This window comes from Ostrea edulis, chromosome 2 (assembly GCF_947568905.1).
Source record: "Ostrea edulis chromosome 2, xbOstEdul1.1, whole genome shotgun sequence".
Taxonomy (NCBI): domain Eukaryota; kingdom Metazoa; phylum Mollusca; class Bivalvia; order Ostreida; family Ostreidae; genus Ostrea; species Ostrea edulis.
This window is the reverse complement of record NC_079165.1, coordinates 17,588,926-17,608,397: the sequence shown is the minus strand read 5'-3', so window position 1 is coordinate 17,608,397 and position 19,472 is coordinate 17,588,926. Positions and strand designations below refer to the sequence as shown.

The 19,472-nt window shown below is 36.7% G+C and overlaps 1 protein-coding gene across 1 annotated transcript in view; it reads right to left on the bottom strand.

Moving 5' to 3' along the window:
- Window positions 1-18,488, bottom strand: part of LOC125679763 (uncharacterized) — a 21,321-nt gene extending 2,833 nt beyond the window's left edge. The window contains exons 1-11 of the mRNA XM_056153322.1: window positions 18,482-18,488; window positions 17,909-18,065; window positions 14,623-14,723; window positions 12,472-12,597; window positions 12,213-12,392; window positions 11,309-11,427; window positions 10,254-10,347; window positions 9,016-9,024; window positions 5,512-6,196; window positions 5,306-5,375; window positions 4,838-5,008 (exon numbers count right to left, since the gene is read on the bottom strand). Of these exons, the coding sequence (XP_056009297.1) occupies window positions 4,838-5,008; window positions 5,306-5,375; window positions 5,512-6,196; window positions 9,016-9,024; window positions 10,254-10,347; window positions 11,309-11,427; window positions 12,213-12,392; window positions 12,472-12,597; window positions 14,623-14,723; window positions 17,909-18,065; window positions 18,482-18,488 (1,719 nt within the window). The remainder of the gene's footprint in view (window positions 1-4,837; window positions 5,009-5,305; window positions 5,376-5,511; window positions 6,197-9,015; window positions 9,025-10,253; window positions 10,348-11,308; window positions 11,428-12,212; window positions 12,393-12,471; window positions 12,598-14,622; window positions 14,724-17,908; window positions 18,066-18,481) is intronic.
- Window positions 18,489-19,472: the final 984 nt, after the last annotated feature.

The window sequence follows — 19,472 nt, the reverse complement described above, 5'->3', positions numbered from 1 at the left end:
TGTATTGCATCCGAGGGATTGTTTATTTTGATTTGTTTCGAAGGATTTCATTAGTTTAGGTCCCACTTATATTTAGCCGTCACCAGCTGCAGGTGACGTACCACAAATAGACTTACTATGCTACATGTATGGGCACAGTGGCGTAGCATTGGGGGTTCTTTAACGTGTCAACGCCTGTCGATATTTACGTCTAAGGTTTGATGCAGCCATGATACGAGTAGAACTCGAACATGCAACTTCACGGTTACGAACCAAAGGGCATTTTATATCACTGAACTACCGCGATCGGTTCCATATAATGACTAGTTGAACATACATGTAGCTAGCAATGAGGAATCTTGCGCCAGGAGACCCCCCCCCCCCCCTCCCTTCACAAATATGATATTTTATATATAGATGTCGAATAAAGCATGCATGTACGTTTTATTTTGTCAGAAGGCACTTGTTCGAGGGGCGGATCCAGAATTGCGGTTACGGTGAATATGCTGATCACATTAGACGCATAAAAGCGATCAATTAATGGGGGGAGGGAGGTTACGCCATTACACTTAGCAAATACGGTATATTCCTGCGAAACGTGGCTCCTGAACTTTACCTCTTCAACATCTCGCGCATTACCAAATTCGATAAACGATAACTTAAGATTAATCCATTGAATAGTTGTAACAAACCAAACTCGATGTTAACAATTGGTGGGGACCCAAATGCCGAATTAAGTCCCCTGAATCTACTGAATTCTGACTAAATAAAAATGTGCATGCATTTCTGGACAGTTCTATTTTTTTTTAAATGATCGGGGGGGGGGGGGGGGGTCGCCATTACTAGAGCTAGCTACGTATTTTAAAAAATAACTAGTTGCTTGGTTTGTGGGCGAGAGGTCGTGAGTTCGAGAACCGTTACTGTCATTGCCGCATGAAACCTAAGACATAAAGACAGTGATTGCTCCTTTGCCAAACACTCGGTATTTAAAAGTGAGAATCACGGGTCTTTCCGTAATGACCTTAAACACAGATATTCCGTATCACTGCACAGGCGTTGGCACGATAAAGAACCGTCATTGCTACAGCACTGTCATCGTCGGTTACCCACGGGTGCTTCTATTCGAGCGTGAGTGGACTCAAAACCGTGGTTTGCGACGATGCGGCCCTGTGTGCTAAGCACGTTTACAGATGTGGTACACCAGTGACGTTAACTAATGAAATCCTTCGTAACAAATCAAAATAAACATTCCCTGGATACAATACAAATGAAAAATTATACAATGCAAATGGAAAATATAGAATACAAATGGAAAATTATACAATACAAATGGAAATTATACAATGCAAATGTAAAATTATACAATGCAAATGGAAAATAGAGAATACAAATGGAAAATTATACAATACAAATGGAAAAGATCAAATATTGCAACGTTTGACATGCCATAGACGTTGATTCTGTTTTAAGTTTATAAAATGGAAATACGCTGTAGTTGCCTCTAGCACAGGTGTCAAAGTGTTCACTGCATGGGGTATTTCTTGTACTGGGATCGTTAATTTGTTGGCGATGGACACGCATCCTCGCTGTTAGTTGTGTTCCGGTTTGTCCAATATATTCCTCGCCACACCCGTTGCAAATAATGCAGTATAGTAAGTTTTTCGACTTGCATGACACGTTATCATTTACAGTAAAATATTTTCCGCATTTAAAAGTAATAGAAGGTCCTGTTTTTAGGAAAGGACATGTACCACACCTTGAGTCACCACATGTAGAAACTGCGTATTTTTCAGGCGTTGAATTAAATTTGGCTTTTGTTAATAATTTTTTCAAGTTGGATGGTTGTCTTTGGCTGTGAAGTAGGTCGGATTTGGGAATAATTTTTTGAAGTTCTAAATCACGTTCGATAACTGTAAAATTCTTCTTAGCTTCCTGAAAGATATTTATATGTTTTGGGTTGTAAGTTGTCATAAATGGTATTAGGAAAGGATCGTGTTCTTTTTCTCTTGTTGTTCTAAGTGTATGCTGTGGAATTTTCTTTTGTATTATGACGTCATGTATCTATTCCCTCCTCGCAAAGACTATCATGACGTCACAATAGACGTCTCTAAGATAAACAACTTTGTATTCATTATTAATTTGTATTCACCTGAGGATGGATGTTAAAACCCAGAAAGCGTTAGTGATTTAAATATATTTTGGAACTATATTTTCCTGCTTTTTTTATTGAATTATATACAAAATGTGTGTGTGTGTGTGTGTATATATATATATATATATATATATATATATCATATCATATCATATCAATTAGGTCTATCGCTCGTATGTCAGTTGAATTGATGCGCGCATCATTGAGGTGGAACATTTGCAAAATTTAAGTAGAGCTCGATATAAATAATTTGATAACTCTTTAATTAGACAAGACCATTACTGAAATAACCGAAGATATCTTTAATCCTTTGAAGATATAAGTTCAATTATTGTGCCCAATAATTGAATTGGTGGGCGCATCGAATCACATCAGTTGATTTGATGCGCGCATCATTGTGGTGGAAATTTTGCAAAACTTAATGTAGAGCTCGATATAAACAACTTGATAACTCTTTGATTATTTACACAACGATATCGCATAAGGAATTAACGCGAGGCATTGATTCTTTAAGGAAGTTAGCCCCTGAGCTTTTGAGCACAAAGTTCTGCGCAGGATGCTACAAATAAGTATTTCCTGGTTCAATGCTGATCCCATTGTTGCAAACACATTACACATCTTGTACTGAACCCTATCCAGTTGAACATTTGATACGGTTTGGCAGGGACTATATTTTGTGGCGGAAGGATTGATTAATCAAAAAGTTATAAATCTGCATGATGCAAGGTGAAGATAACGAACAGTGATCAATCTCATAACTCCTACAAGCAATACAAAATAGATAGTTGGGCAAACACGGACCCCTGGACACACCAGAGGTGGGATCAGGTGCCTAGGAGGAGTAAGCATCCCCTGTTGACCGGTCACACCCGCCGTGAGCCCCATATCCTTATCAGGTAAACGGAGTTATCCGCAGTCAAATAAGTGTGCCAAGAACGGCTTAACAATCGGTATGAAACACGTCAGACAGCATTTGACCCAATGCGAGATTGTATTGACGAACTAGATCGTTATAACGACAATAGAATTTGCGAAATGCTGACTTCAATCGAGACTGTTGAAATCCCTGTACCATTAACTTGTTTGTCAGTAGCTTACCTCGATTTAAAAACTGACTATACCCAGAACAAGCTCTTGCATATCGAATCAGTTGAGATATATAAACACCATATGCAGGTGATAATGGAATATTGCTACATAAATGTGGGAAGTTGACGATGGAGAAGCTGAAATCATCCCGTTTGTCATACAGTTGAGTTGTTAGTTTGCCGTTAATGTCTACTTTCAATAAAATATCTAAGTATGAAGCAGAAGTGGACGACTCTGTGGTGTCCTTTATTACCAGCTCACAGGGATGTATCAAATCGACATATGAATGAAAGCTATCATTGTTAATAGACAAAACGTCATCGATATATCTAAAAGTCGAATATTACACTTTCTGTTTCATGCAATATATCTTCTATTTTTATACTCCTATACGTGTATTTCAGTTTTATGATTTATGATACAAGTTGTCTCAGACTTAGAACTAGTTCAAATGTTGTAAAGTATTTTTAAAATGTGTTTAATATACTTTTCCAAATAGAACTAATAATTAAAATTTATTTACTCGAAATTTTGTATAAAAATTCAGTATTTTCGCCAATAATTTTAGTATTTTTTTTTTTTTTTTTATCTAACCCCACTTTTCTAGTTTCATTTTAAATTTTAAGACAAGATCTTGAAAATTATGTGAAATTTTAGAAATTGACTATGAATTTTTCGTATATCAAGTGCAAAATGTTCATTAATCATTTTCATTACTAGAATTAAACTTTTTTTTTATCTGTAGTGTTAGAAGACATGATTATGTATCTCTTTTATGTAATGATTGATTTGTGTTGCTTATGTTGTGATGACACAAACAGACAAATCAAGTTTAATTGAATAAATTTTAAGTGCAAAAAGGTCTTGTTTAGAATGTTACACTGGAGCTTAATAACAAGCATTGTGACCGTAGTTTTTCTATTCAATTTCATAATTCTCCTTCAATGTATAAATCAAAAATACACTTCCAAAAAATTGACATTAATTCAAATCTCAGGTGCGCTCCTCTTTAAAGAGAGCAAAAGATCGTTAATTCAATTCAAGAGATCATTAATTCAATTGTGGATATGTTGAATTGAAGATTTTTCTAATTTACATAGTTACTCCCTCTAAAAGAATTATTGCACACACCAGTTGAATTAATGATATAATTAATTCTATTAATTAAAGAGAGTAATAATTCAATTTTTGTGCGCATCAATGGGATTATTGTTCTCTTCAATGGAATTGTAGCGTGCATCAACTCAATTGTTGATATCCTTAATTTATTCAGAGAGAGCACCTAGTCAATTATTGCGCGCGTCAACTCATCAGAAAAAAATAATGCTATCAATAATTCAATTAATAATGCACGCATGAAGATATCATTGATTATTTGAAGACACCTTTCATTGAATTGTTGCGCGCATCAAATGTATTGACGATATATTCAAATAAATAAAGATATCCTGAACTACTAGTATCTAAAATCAAAGAAATTTAATTTAGAGGATTATTTGCATTTTTTTTTCAAACTATAGACGATCAACGTACAATGTAAATGATGGTAATTGAGTGTTTTAGTGAGTTTAGAAGAAGAAAAGCATAGAAAAAGGTTTAAAATGCAGAAAGTTTTACACTCTTCTCCAGCTTTGGATTCAGCATTTTCCTCAGGTCGGGTGCTCTCCAGTGCTTTCTTTCTGGCCTCATGCCTTTAGTTCTCGGTCTTTTGTCCTTATTTTCATCTTGTTTGTTTGCGCTTTCTTTGATCTTTCCCAGCAGAAGAGACCTGTCGACATTGCCTTTGGTCTGAACAAATTATAAAATAACATTGACACATATACCTTATCACTAAACGGTAAGCTCTTTACTCCCCATTACTGCTGAATATCAGTTTGGACGTTCTTCAACTGTGAGTAAACTTGAAAAAATGTATCATTTGCTATTCTTTGTACTCCATTATGTGAAACTGTACTAGAAATGGTCTCTTTCTATTTGCTATTTAAATCTTTGATTATTTTTAGCTTTACGGGAGCCCAGAAAAAAACTCCTATCATGCATAGTCCTTTTTCATGTTTTAGTGTTGAACGCCGATTTGGAACTTACTGTTTCTTTCCGTGTACTTCCAGGTTGTATTCCAAGGACTACAGTTTTTGTTCCTTGTGTTATTAAAGATCTCTAAAAATGCCATATTCTTTATACAATATTGACATCATTTAAATATCAGGAAGTATGACAAAACATCATCTTATCATCAAGAATATTCATAAACTGATCAAATAATAAATATCAGAGAACATACCAGGGATGGCTTTGTTTTTCCTTTAGAGTTTTGGAAATCGTCTTTTGAAACTCTAAACGTTGACGAGGTATCTGCGACAGAGCTCCTGGAGCGCCTCAACCGGAATTTTTGCCGATATGTTTTTTTCGATCCTCTTTTCTTTTTCTTCGATCTTTTCAGACTTCTAGTGTCTACACCTATACTGTTAAATCCGATTGTTTGTGAAGGAAGTTCAGATTCATTGTCTTCCATGTTGGATTCTTTGTCACCAATGCTGTCATTATCAGTAAAATTTTCCTTATTGTGATTTTTCGGAACACTAATAAGTAAAGATGTTAAACTTGACGGTTTTGAGGCATCCTCCAACTCCGATATTGCCGTTGCAAGACTAACGTCATTTTCTGCTGTCTTTGGGAACACTTCTGACGTCACATTAATTTCTGTTGGTAAGGCACCTTCAAAATGGACATTGAGTCGTCGATTTCGAATTTCACCATGAACAAACTTAGGATCTGGCGCCGGTTTTCTTTCGCTTATTTTTCTTTGGTAGGATTTCCATATAAGATAAACTGCAGCTCCCACGATTACCAACAGTAGAACAAATAATAGAATACCTACTATAATGTAAACATCGTTTGAATTGGTGGACTTGGAAGACGTCATCTGATTGGTTGAAATGAGAGTGGATACCGTTGATGGAAGTTGCGTTGATCCACCTGTAAAGATACGTTGAAAAACAGGTGCTAATTGAAACGAGTTCCCAAATTTGCGTTACCTCTTTATTTATATTAAGAGCAGTTTTTTTATGTTGCATACTTTCATTATGAAATTCAATTCATTCTTGATTAATGTTATGTGATCGTTACAATATTAATGTTATGTGATCGTTACAATATTAATGTTATGTGATCGTTACAATATTAATGTTATGTGATCGTTACAATATTAATGTCATGTGATCATTACAATATTAATGTTATGTGATCATTACAATATTAATGTTATGTGATCATTACAATATTAATGTTATGTGATCATTACAATATTAATGTTATGTGATCGTTACAATATTAATGTTTTGTGATCGTTCTAATATTAATGTTATGTGATCGTTACAATATTAATGTTATGTGATCGTTACAATATTAATGTCATGTGATCGTTACAATATTAATGTCATGTGATCATTACAATATTAATGTTTTGTGATTGTTACAATATTAATGTTATGTGATCATTACAATATTAATGTTATGTGATCGTTACAATATTAATGTTATGTGATCATTACAAGATTAATGTTATGTGATCGTTCTAAGATTAATTTTTAGGTGTTTACATCGATGAATGTCTTACGTGGTCTTATCACACAAATGCCTTATGTAAAAAACTTAGTCAGAAACTAGGTGTTTTAAGGAGATTGAGTACTTTTATGTCAAAGGAGGCACTACTCAAAATTTACAATACTATTGTTTTTCCTCATTTTAATTATTGTTGTACAGTATGGCAGGATACAAAGAACAAGACAAATATTGATGGGCTTTTTAAATTACAAAAGAGGGCAGCAAGAATCATTTTACATATCAAAGTACCTCATTCAGTGTCAACTTCTTGCATGCTATCAAATTTGAGATGGATGCCTTTGATTGACTATTTTATTTATCGAAAAATTATTCTTATGTTTAAAGTTTTACATCATATGACTCCAGAGTATTTACATGTTTTTAGATTTGTGAATGAGGTAAACACAAGAAATACAAGACAGAGCTCTACAAATTTTATCTATGTTACAAGAGCCAAAACAGAATATTTTAGAAGATCTTTTATCATTTCAGCAGCAATTTTATGGAACTCGTTACCAGATTTTATAAGAAAATGTACAACTACCACATATTTTAAATCAGCCTATCTAAAACATTATTTTGACACTCAATGATACTCGTGTGTTTATTGTCTCTTTTCATTTAGTTCTTATCTGTATGTATATAAATTGTGATATTTCCATGCTTTGTGATATATTATGTTCTCGATATGTTTATATGTTATAGACAGGACCACAATGTAAACTAGTTTATACAACTAATTGTGCAATCCTGTATAAATAAAGGATATTATTATTATTATTATTATTATGTTATGTGATCGTTACAATATTAATGTTATGTGATCGTTACAATATTAATGTTATTTGATCGATACAATATTAATGTTGTGTGATCGTTCTAATATAAATGTTTTGTGATCGTTACAATATTAATGTTATGTGATCTTTACAATATTAATGTTATGTGATCGTTACAATATTAATGTCATGTGATCATTACAATATTAATGTTATGTGATCGTTACAATATTAATGTTATGTGATCATTACAATATTAATGTCATGTGATCGTTACAATATCAATGTTTTGTGATCATTACAACATTAATGTTATGTGATCTTTACAATATTAATGTTATGTGATCGTTACAATATTAATGTTATGTGATCATTACAACATTAATGTTATGTGATCGTTACAATATTAGTATTATGTGATCATTACAATATTAATGTTATGTGATCGTTACAATATTAATGTTATGTGATCATTACAACATTAATGTTATGTGATCGTTACAATATTAATGTTATGTGATCATTACAATATTAATGTTATTTGATCGTTACAATATTAATGTTATGTGATCGTTTCAATATTAATGTTATTTGATCGTTACAATATTAATGTTATGTGATCGTTTCAATATTAATGTTATGTGATCATTACAATATTAATGTCATGTGATCATTACAATATTAATGTCATGTGATCGTTACAATATTAATGTTATGTGATCGTTTCAAGAAATACAAAGTGATTTGTTTTTAATGTTTCTAGATTATGAAATCTCCGCTTTTCAGAACGTTTCTCGAGTTTTGGCTCTACAAGTTAAAAGAAATATTGAGGGGAAACCTTGGATTCGATCTTGTTACTTTGAATTTTGAGTGCTCCTTTGTGTACTGGAATTCTGGACGGTGCTAGGAATCTCCGCTATACCCCCCAAAAAAACCGCTATACACAGAAAAAAGATTCCAGTAACCCAATTCTGGGCATTTCATTCATGAATAGCGGAATTAGATAGATTTCTGGTTGTTTTGCAGTTATCGATGTTTTGAAAATTTCAAAGTATAAATATGGTCAACATCATTCATGTTGTCTCGTAATTTCTTCGATTGGAAACAATAACGTCATCTCTGCAATCTTTGTCCTATAAAAATTCTGGAAGTCCCAATCTACAAACAAACTGCACGATTTTCTAATTCTTATTTCCTTCATATTTTTTTCTTCTCCAAAACAAACTAAAAGGAATGCAAAGATATAAAAGCTGAAGCGAATTTTTTTCTGTATTTTTGTAGTTTAGTTTGAGTGCTGGTTTATTTCATTGTACTGCAACATTACCGGTGTGTTATGCATTTTCTTTTGTCGTTTTGTGAAATATCAATCTGACATTCCGAGCCGTGTGTTGTTCCTTTATTTTAAATACTTACCACATGAATCTGAAAAAAAAGATGCATCATTTTTACTAATTTTTGGAGAAATAATAATCATAAAATTCAGGATACGACAAACAGGTAATGAAGTATTCATATTAAGACCCAAATAGTTCATATAATGCATTGTCCCATCTTCGATATCTAGAGTATTGGGCGTGGGGACCGCCTCCAATACATTTTTTTTTGAGAGAGAGAAAATTGACGGCGTATCTATAGAGCTTTATTAGCATAATACATGTAGTTTAACTGAAGATAAAATTAATATGAACACCGTTTTCATAGATGTCAGTAGGTAGTACCAGTGCAGGTACTGTCTCGACAAAGACACATGGGCGACTTCCATTTCCTAGGTTTATGAAAACTTACATTTTAAACAATATTCTCAAACGAATATGAACTACAACCATAGCACAATATGTCTTGGTTAACAATTGTAGGCATTTCCGAGACTACACAAAACATTTGCTATTTCAGGCTCCTAATGTTTAGATCCATACTCCCTTTGTTCCACCCCCACCGTTTTAATGTGCAAAACAAAACTAAACAAAAAAAAAAAAAAAAAAAAAAAAACAACAAAAAACAAAACAAAAAAAACAAACAAACAAACAGTCTATAAATTCGTGTCTATTTATCTATTTTTCAACTGAAAATCCATTTTGTGGTTTTATTAAAGTCTTACGTTACATGGGTTTACTGGATTAGATATGTAACTAAGTGAAATTTTTAACTTCTATCACTTCTATGAAAGGTGAAGATAACGAACAGTGATCAATCTCATAACTCCCATAACAATACAAAATAGAGAGTTGGACAAACACGGACCCCTGGACGTACCAGAGGTGGGATCAGGTTCCTAGGAGGAGTAAGCATCCCCTGTCGACCGGTCACACCCGCCGTGAGCCCTATATCTTGTTCAGATAAACGGAACCACCCATAGTTAAAATCAGTGTGCCAAGAACGGCATAACAATCGGTATGAAACAAGTCAGACAGCATTTGACCCAATGATAGGTTGTATTTGTAAATTAGATCGATATAACGACCATAGAATTTGCGAAATGCTGACTTTAAATGAGATTGTTGAAACCCCTGTATCATCATAACATTTTCTTGTATGTACAATTTGCTAAGATGTTTCCTGGTCAAATACAACCTACAGGGAAAAGGTCTGAGACGCCCTTTCCCCCAGAATACTGAAAATATAAGTGAAGTTGATAAATTATGTTTACTTACTTCGGAAAGAAAGTGATAATGAGGCTGCTGGTGACGAATTACAGTGCCTAGGATACTGTGTTGAACGAATCATGTCTGATTCTAATTCTGTGTACTACAATATTTAAATAAAATACATACAAGTGTGCGAAAAAGAAAAGAAAAGAAATAACCCCAAACACTAAAGGATTAGGGTAACATGTATTTAGGAGATATAAAGTTTGGAGTACATTTTGAAATCTTCATGTGTTAATTCTAAATTAAACTGATACAGCTTAAGATTTATAGTGCTGAAGAAGTACTATATTACAAAAGTTACAAGTATAAGTATGTAATCTATTATATTCATTAATGTCACAACAAGTTGTTGAAATCGGTATTTTCTCGGGCACAAATATATCAACTGTGCTGTAAGTGGAGCAAAAGTATGTCAATTGTGTCTTAAGTAGAAAAACTGTATGTTAACTGTGTTGTAATTAAAACACAAATACATGTACATGTATATCAACTGTCTTGCAAGTAGAACACAATATCGCATCAACTGATTGTTGTGTCGGGTAAGTATTATACAATTATTGACATTTTTGATGGTTTTTTTTTTTTTTTTTTTTTTTTTTTTTTTATATATTTTTCTTGCACTCTAGCTGTAAACAAAGATGGCCGACCGGGTATCATTCCCTAGTAGCCGGATTTGGTGTTTTAAATTATCAAATGACGAAATAAAACAATTATTGATATTTTCTTGGTCAATGCGATGGTGTAGACACCGGAGAAGTACAAAATGTCCCTCAACGATTCAGGAAAGGGGGTGGGGGTGGGTGTAAATGTATTTCTCTGGTAGTTAATTGATTGTATTGACTTAAATATGTCAAAAGCTGTATAATACAGGTATCGTATGTAATCAATTCAAAATTTAATCAAATATCTGTACTTTTTCTTTATATAGCAAATTATGGATACAAAATGTAAATATTTTGTATGAAATTTGATATGTAGGCCTACACGTATTTTTTTGGTCATGGCTCTACAATAATCTGCATACTATTTAGTTATAACGATGAAAAGTTCATACTTACAATACAGGAAAAACGGAAGGTAGAGTTCTCATTTGTTGTAGTGTCGGCATTATACATCGTTATGTAGTATGAAGAGGGCGTGGTTTGTATGGAAAATAGGCAATATAAAATCCCATCAGCTAAAAACAAACAAACTCTGAATACTTCAGAAACACCATGATAATAGTAAACCTGAGATCATCTTAAAATTACCCATAGTTCCAAACAGAACTAGTTCAAAGCAATAAGCGGTAAAGGCTATATAAGCAATTCTGCACGAGAGGCAATTTAGGTTTCACAAGTTTGGGATATACCGTCATGCCAATTATATTTACAGATTTATATGACCTTTATGGAGCAAAGACGAAAGTTTTTGAAGATTGAATGTCTATTCACTATATGAGTGGTATAGCCCCTCCCTGTAGCTTGAACGTTTAACCTCGAGGCTATGAATAATAAATTCTGGTATCTAGGGTTCTATGTTCAATATTGCTTTGTGCCAAGTTTGTTTGCTAGATGTTCGGGATCAAATAGGAATATTTCAATGCATTTTCACTGAATGGTAAATATGGTCCTGCCCCGATACCCTAGGCCAAGAGGTCGTTCATTTCACGATATTGGTAGAGGATTTCATGTTCAATGTGACTATGAACTAACTTTCTTTCATGGATGTTCAGGAGTAGAGCAGACGATATCTAAACATTGAATTGAATCCCAGATTTCACAATTTTGGTAGAATCCATCATGCGTATTTTAGCCATATATCGCGTGGTTATGCCAGAAGTGTATTAGGTTTCAGCTCTTTGCCTATGGTTCCAAAAGGTAAATTAGTCATGTAGTTTCTAGCAAAAAGTTTACGACGCACGACGTCTGCACCGAGAAGGTAAATGAAAGAAATATTTGGTTTGTAACTTCGTACACTTACTTGAATGCATTATGTCCTGTGAACACTGCGTGTTATCAAAGGAGAAGGTACTGTTTTGGCTACATACATCGAGAGAAGAATTTGCATTGCAAATACTAACACCATTGACATCAGAGTATGTGTAGCTCCAATTTCCCAGAGTCTCTGATGGACATTCAACTAATTCGGACAATGCGCTTCCTTAGAGATAGAAAGATTCATCCATAATAATCAAATATTAATTCAGTTTGCATTTAGAAAGAAAATGCACAATTCTAACCTGTTTTCAGCATCATACTATGAGAGCCGATTTCAAACACAGTCCTGTCACAGGCCTCTGTGAATTGAAGAGGATCAATTGATGCAGCTGATTTCAGTCTTTCATTTGAAGCACTCGGATTTTTGTCTGAATTTTAAAAAAAAATCGGTCATGTATGAAGAGGGGGATGTGTTTTATTATGAAAATAATTGAAAAAGAAAGATAAGCGCGGTTCTATCCAGAGGGGATTTATTTCTCATTTCGACCAGGAGTCTGAAAGTCTGGGAGTTGTCCAGTCTAATTAGAATTAAATGCGGTATCCGAATCTAACATCTAATCTTAATCAGACTGGGAGTTGTCCAAGGTCCTTGAAGTAAGTTCTGGGCTTTATGAAGTCACTTCTTTATTCTGATAAATTCTATGTACATGTACTTAATTCAAATTGAGGAGGCATCTGTTGGAACCTCTAGACATGATGTATTCATAAATCTTCTTTGGTAGTATCGAATTTAGATTGTCACCTAATGTACTTTAAATATACACGTAAGAACCTCGAATTTAAAATTCTCTTTAAAAATACCTAGACTATATGACTGTAGCTTCCAGGAAACAAAATAGGATACGGATCAACAAAGTGCGACAAGATCGAGCTGTGATCGGAGTTACGGATCAACAAAGTGTGACAGGATCGAGCTGTTGTCGGAGTTACGGATCAACAAAGTGCGACAGGATCGAGCTGTGATCGGAGTTACGGACCAACAAAGTGCGACAAGATCGAGCTGTTGTCGGAGTTACGGATCAACAAAGTGCGACAGGATCGAGCTGGGATCGGAGTCACGGATCAACAAAGTGCGGCAGGATCGAGCTGGGGTCGGAGTTACGGATCAACAAAGTGCGACAGGATCGAGCTGTGATCGGAGTTACGGACCAACAAAGTACGACAAGATCGAGCTGTTGTCGGAGTTACGGATCAACAAAGTGCGACAGGATCGAGCTGTGATTGGAGTTACGGACCAACAAAGTGCGACAAGATCGAGCTGGGATCGGAGTTACGGATCAACAAAGTGCGACAAGATCGAGCTGGGATCGGAGTCACGGATCAACAAAGTGCGACAGGATCGAGCTGTGGTCGGAGTTACGGATCAACAAAGTGCGACAAGATCGAGCTGTGATCGGAGTTACGGATCAACAAAGTGCGACAAGATCGAGCTGTGGTCGGAGCTACGGATCAACAAAGTGCGACAAGATCGAGCTGTGATCGGAGTTACGGACCAACAAAGTGCGACAAGATCGAGCTGGGATCGGAGTTACGGATCAACAAAGTGCGGCAGGATCGAGCTGGGGTCTGAGTTACGGATCAACAAAGTGCGACAGGATCGAGCTCTGATCGGAGTTACGGATCAATAAAGTGCGGCAAGATCGAGCTATGGTCGGAGTTACGGATCGACAAAGTGCGACAGGATCGAGCTGTGGTAGGAGTTACGGATCGACAAAGTGCGACAGGATCGAGCTGTGGTCGGAATTGCCTTTGGTAGGGTGTTATTAGATGACCGCTGTAAAAGTTATAAACTTGGAGTACCGTGTCTATATACATGTGGCCCAAAAAGCATAGCTTGTCGTTATAAATAACATAAGGTTCTGAATATCAGATTAGTGTTTGTGTAAAATGAAGGGGGGATTTCATTAAAAGAAGTACGTATATTAAAATGAGGTAAAACAGATAAATAAAAGTGGGGAGAGAGTGACGTTTTCCTGATTTCTGTTGTAAATGTCTCTATTTTGACATTTCTCTATTTTTCCTTGATATCTGTTGTAAATGTCTCTATTTTGAATTAGGATTTCGATATGGTATGGGAGTGTTTCTTTCTCGTAAGTTTCTTTCCATGTCAAGCTCCGTTCAATTCACATAAACATTAGCGCGAAATGCATGGCATACAAGATTAATATAAACAAAAATCACTTCTAGGCAGTTGATCGCACATCTGGTTTTTGCCCTACTTTCTATTTTGCATCCTTTGACCTGGTCTTAATTGAAACGAGGTGACTGGACCCTGTCCATTGAAGTCTTATCATCAATCGCAATCAATCTGTTTTTCGAGGGCAACTCATGTACTCTTAATTAGGTGATTAAATATGCAACATGTATTTACATTTTGAAATATGTATACTAACCGGTCGCCATGTAATACTGATATTTATTCACTGTTACATAGATGAATCGCAGGCAAATGTATGATTGAAAGTTCACCCCATGCAAACTGAACTCCGGCGATCTGAAATAAACCAAAATACATTCAAAACAAAATAAAAAAAAAACATGCAAAGGAGCAGTCACTACGTAGGTTTGGCTAGGCGCAGTCACTACGTATGTTAGGTTTAGGTTTGGCTAGGCGCAGTCACTACGTATGTTAGGCTTAGGTTTGGCTAGGAGCAGTCACTACGTATGTTAGGCTTAGGTTTGGCTAGGCGCAGTCACTACGTATGTTAGGCTTAGGTTTGGCTAGGCACAGTCACTACGTATGTTAGGCTTAGGTTTGGCTAGGCGCAGTCACTACGTATGTTAGGCTTAGGTTTGGCTAGGAGCAGTCACTACGTATGTTAGGCTTAGGTTTGGCTAGGCACAGTCACTACGTATGTTAGGCTTAGGTTTGGCTAGGCGCAGTCACTACGTATGTTAGGCTTAGGTTTGGCTAGGCGCAGTCACTACGTATGTTAGGCTTAGGTTTGGCTAGGCGCAGTCACTACGTATGTTAGGCTTAGGTTTGGCTAGACGCAGTCACTACGTATGTTAGGCTTAGGTTTGGCTAGGCGCAGTCACTACGTATGTTAGGCTTAGGTTTGGCTAGGCGCAGTCACTACGTATGTTAGGTTTAGGTTTGGCTAGGCGCAGTCACTACGTATGTTAGGCTTAGGTTTGGCTAGGCGCAGTCACTACGTATGTTAGGTTTAGGTTTGGCTAGGCGCAGTCACTACGTATGTTAGGCTTAGGTTTGGTTAGGCGCAGTCACTACGTATGTTAGGTTTAGGTTTGGCTAGGCGCAGTCACTACGTATGTTAGGCTTAGGTTTGGCTAGGCGCAGTCACTACGTGTGTTAGGCTTAGGTTTGGCTAGGCGCAGTCACTACGTGTGTTAGGCTTAGGTTTGGCTAGGCGCAGTCACTACGTATGTTAGGTTTAGGTTTGGCTAGGCGCAGTCACTACGTATGTTAGGCTTAGGTTTGGCTAGACGCAGTCACTACGTATGTTAGGCTTAGGTTTGGCTAGGCGCAGTCACTATGTATGTTAGGTTTAGGTTTGGCTAGGCGCAGTCACTACGTATGTTAGGCTTAGGTTTGGCTAGGCGCAGTCACTACGTATGTTAGGTTTAGGTTTGGCTAGGCGCAGTCACTACGTATGTTAGGCTTAGGTTTGGCTAGGCGCAGTCACTACGTATGTTAGGTTTAGGTTTGGCTAGGCGCAGTCACTACATATGTTAGGCTTAGGTTTGGCTAGGAGCAGTCACTACGTATGTTAGGCTTAGGTTTGGCTAGGCGCAGTCATTACGTGTGTTAGGTTTAGGTTTGGCTAGGCGCAGTCACTACGTATGTTAGGCTTAGGTTTGGCTAGGCGCAGTCACTACGTATGTTAGGCTTAGGTTTGGCTAGGCGCAGTCACTACGTATGTTAGGCTTAGGTTTGGCTAGGCACAGTCACTACGTATGTTAGGCTTAGGTTTGGCTAGGCGCAGTCACTACGTATGTTAGGCTTAGGTTTGGCTAGGAGCAGTCACTACGTATGTTAGGCTTAGGTTTGGCTAGGCACAGTCACTACGTATGTTAGGCTTAGGTTTGGCTAGGTGCAGTCACTACGTATGTTAGGCTTAGGTTTGGCTAGGCGCAGTCACTACGTATGTTAGGCTTAGGTTTGGCTAGGCGCAGTCACTACGTATGTTAGGCTTAGGTTTGGCTAGACGCAGTCACTACGTATGTTAGGTTTAGGTTTGGCTAGGCGCAGTCACTACGTATGTTAGGTTTAGGTTTGGCTAGGCGCAGTCACTACGTATGTTAGGCTTAGGTTTGGCTAGGCGCAGTCACTACGTATGTTAGGTTTAGGTTTGGCTAGGCGCAGTCACTACGTATGTTAGGCTTAGGTTTGGCTAGGCGCAGTCACTACGTATGTTAGGTTTAGGTTTGGCTAGGCGCAGTCACTACGTATGTTAGGCTTAGGTTTGGCTAGGCGCCGGGATCGAGAAAGAACCCAGGTCCTTCCGGATGCAAAGTGAGTGCCCTAACCGCCAGACTACAATGGCTAGTGAAAGGCTCGTAACGGGGCTCTGAAATCAACTCAGATATAGCAATAACTGAGTGACATGACGTATATTCAACTAGAAAAGGACAGGGTGTAGTGGGGAAATTTGAGAACACTTATTAACGCTTGCAGAAAAATAGCTACGTCTCGTATGTTGATTGATTGATTGTTTGCTGTTTCCCGCCACACTCAACAATTTTTCAGTTATCTGGTGGCGCCCACTTTTTATTGGTGGAAGAGAGAACCCAGATACAATGTACCTGGGAAGAGACCACCGACCTTCCGCAAGTAAACTGGGAAACTTTCTCACTTACCGGCGGGAGCGGGATTCGAACAGAGGCCAGAGGCTGTGTGATTTTGAGCGCGATGCTCTAACCACTCTGCCACGGAGGCCCCTCGTATGTATCACCGAGTCAATGCTGTCTGACGTTTTTCATACCAGTTGTTAGGCCTTTCTTTATATTTACTGCTTTTGACTACGGATTACTCCGTTTACCAACCACCGCGGTGGGCTATAGGTAGAGCGTTCTCCCCGCATGCAGAAGGTCGAGTTTTGAATCCTGGCCGCGACAGACCTAAGTCGTTCAAACATGTAGTGGCAATTCCATCGCCAAACGCACGTGCATTTCTTGTGACAAGGCTATTCTTTTCGTAACAAAAGATTGATCCTATGACCTTGACTATACAGGGGCATCAATATTTCACAAACACATCTTACATGTATCCCGTGAGGATCCTGGTTAGAATAGATCCTCAGTACCCCTTTTTGATTGTCGTACGAGGCGACTAAATGGGGTGGTCCTTCGGATGAGACCTCAAAAACCGTGGCCCCGTGTTACAGGTGTGGCACGATAAAGATCCCTCCCTGCTCAAAGGCCGTAAGCGCTGAGCATAGGTCTAAATGCAGCCCTTCACCGGCAATGGTGACGTCTCCATATGAGTGAAAAATTCTCTCGAGAGCGGGACGTTAAACAATTTACAACCAACCAACCAACACACCTTGTTGAAATGCGTTTCATGTTTAATATGTACACGTATTTGCCAGTTTTATTGCGTAACTTTAGAGTGAACAATCGATTAATCCATCGAATTATTTGAAATGTGTACTATAGTGTGATGAGATTTTTAACATACTCTAAAATACCGATTTTGCATTACCATCATTTACATACTTTGCCATGTATTTATCTCCAATGTTTGTTTCACACGTGTACACTGAAGTCCCAAAGGAGCTGGTAGGAAAGTCGTTGATTGCGGTATTTGAAAAAGTGATTAGTCCATGGTCGCTGGTCTCCCATGTTCCTGTTACAGGAAATGTACACGAGCAATCTGACCAATCGGAAACAAAAGAGTAATTAGAAAACAACAACATTAGGTTAAATGAATTTCAATGTTATTGATAAAGTTGTCCATCTATATCTTTCAAGACAATGTTTGGTCTTGTATACTATAGTAGTAAAAATCTACAAATGACTATTTCATGCAGTGGATTTCCACGGCTAGATTTGTAATGGAAACGTAATAAAAATGTAAGGGATGTAATGTAACTTCGCGGATAAAATATCGTAAACAAAACGATTAACTGTTAAAGAATTTCCGTGAAGTACATTTCTGGTGTTTAGCACATTTTTGAAATATCGTGGCGCTTTGCTCGACAGCAAGATCTTGTAATCGACAGCAACATCTTGTAATCGATTTTGTTAGTCCGTTACCTGTCGTTGATCATTTATTCCATGGCGGCTTACCGCTCATTTTACAAGGATTTATTTTAAAGTTTCTTTTATATTGAGAAGCACACAATATTTAGATCGTTTGATTGAGTTTGTTTCGAGAATATTTTCCATTAGCCCATGGATAAATTTTCTACACGTTTCTTTTATTTACTGAATTGCCTCCCCCTCCCCTCTTCCAATTCGTAAACCTCGGCTACATACATGTATATAAAGAATGAATGTTGACAAGAGTGTTGTACAACCAATCACAGTGAAGAAAACCCAAACCGGAATCGAAGAGAATTTTGCAGAACATACAAATTGTCATACTAATATGTACGTAAACACTGTAGAAGGGAAAGAAAGCTGGGTTTCCGTAATTGTTTGCATGTGGGACCAATTTTTCCATTAATCCTGAAAATTTTCTAATCTTGAATAAAGTACTGAAATAAAAATACTACTACAGCAAGAAACATGAAATGACTTACGAAGTTGTTGAATTTTCCATGAGACAAATATTAAACTCCAGTATAGCATCATATCGTCATGTTCTCAGAATCCTAGAGTGATGGAGCGGACCGTATGTAAGAAGAACTGTTGAGAAGCGTGGGGAACATTTATTGTCTCTCGAAACAAATACCTTGCGATGAATTCAATATTCCCCATAGCTATTGATTAAGTAGATTATAGTAGATTAAAAATGACTAATCTCACAAGCTTTAAAAGAAAATCAAGATATGGCATTATATTGGTTGCTATTTAAATGAATTCTTTATGAAAGTCATACTTAGATTGTCAATTGTACACCCTGTAATTAATCGAGGTAAACGCTAACCAGTAAATATTAGGGTACGTAAAGTTAGTGTAGGTAATACAATGCGAAAAGCTTACCATGATAGTGAATTCTGAGTTCCGAATTTTTACTGTTTGAATTCAATCTACAGACAAAATCTAACACCCATACCGTATATTATTATGATGAATTCCGACCGACATTAATTCACAAACAGAATTATAAAGAGGA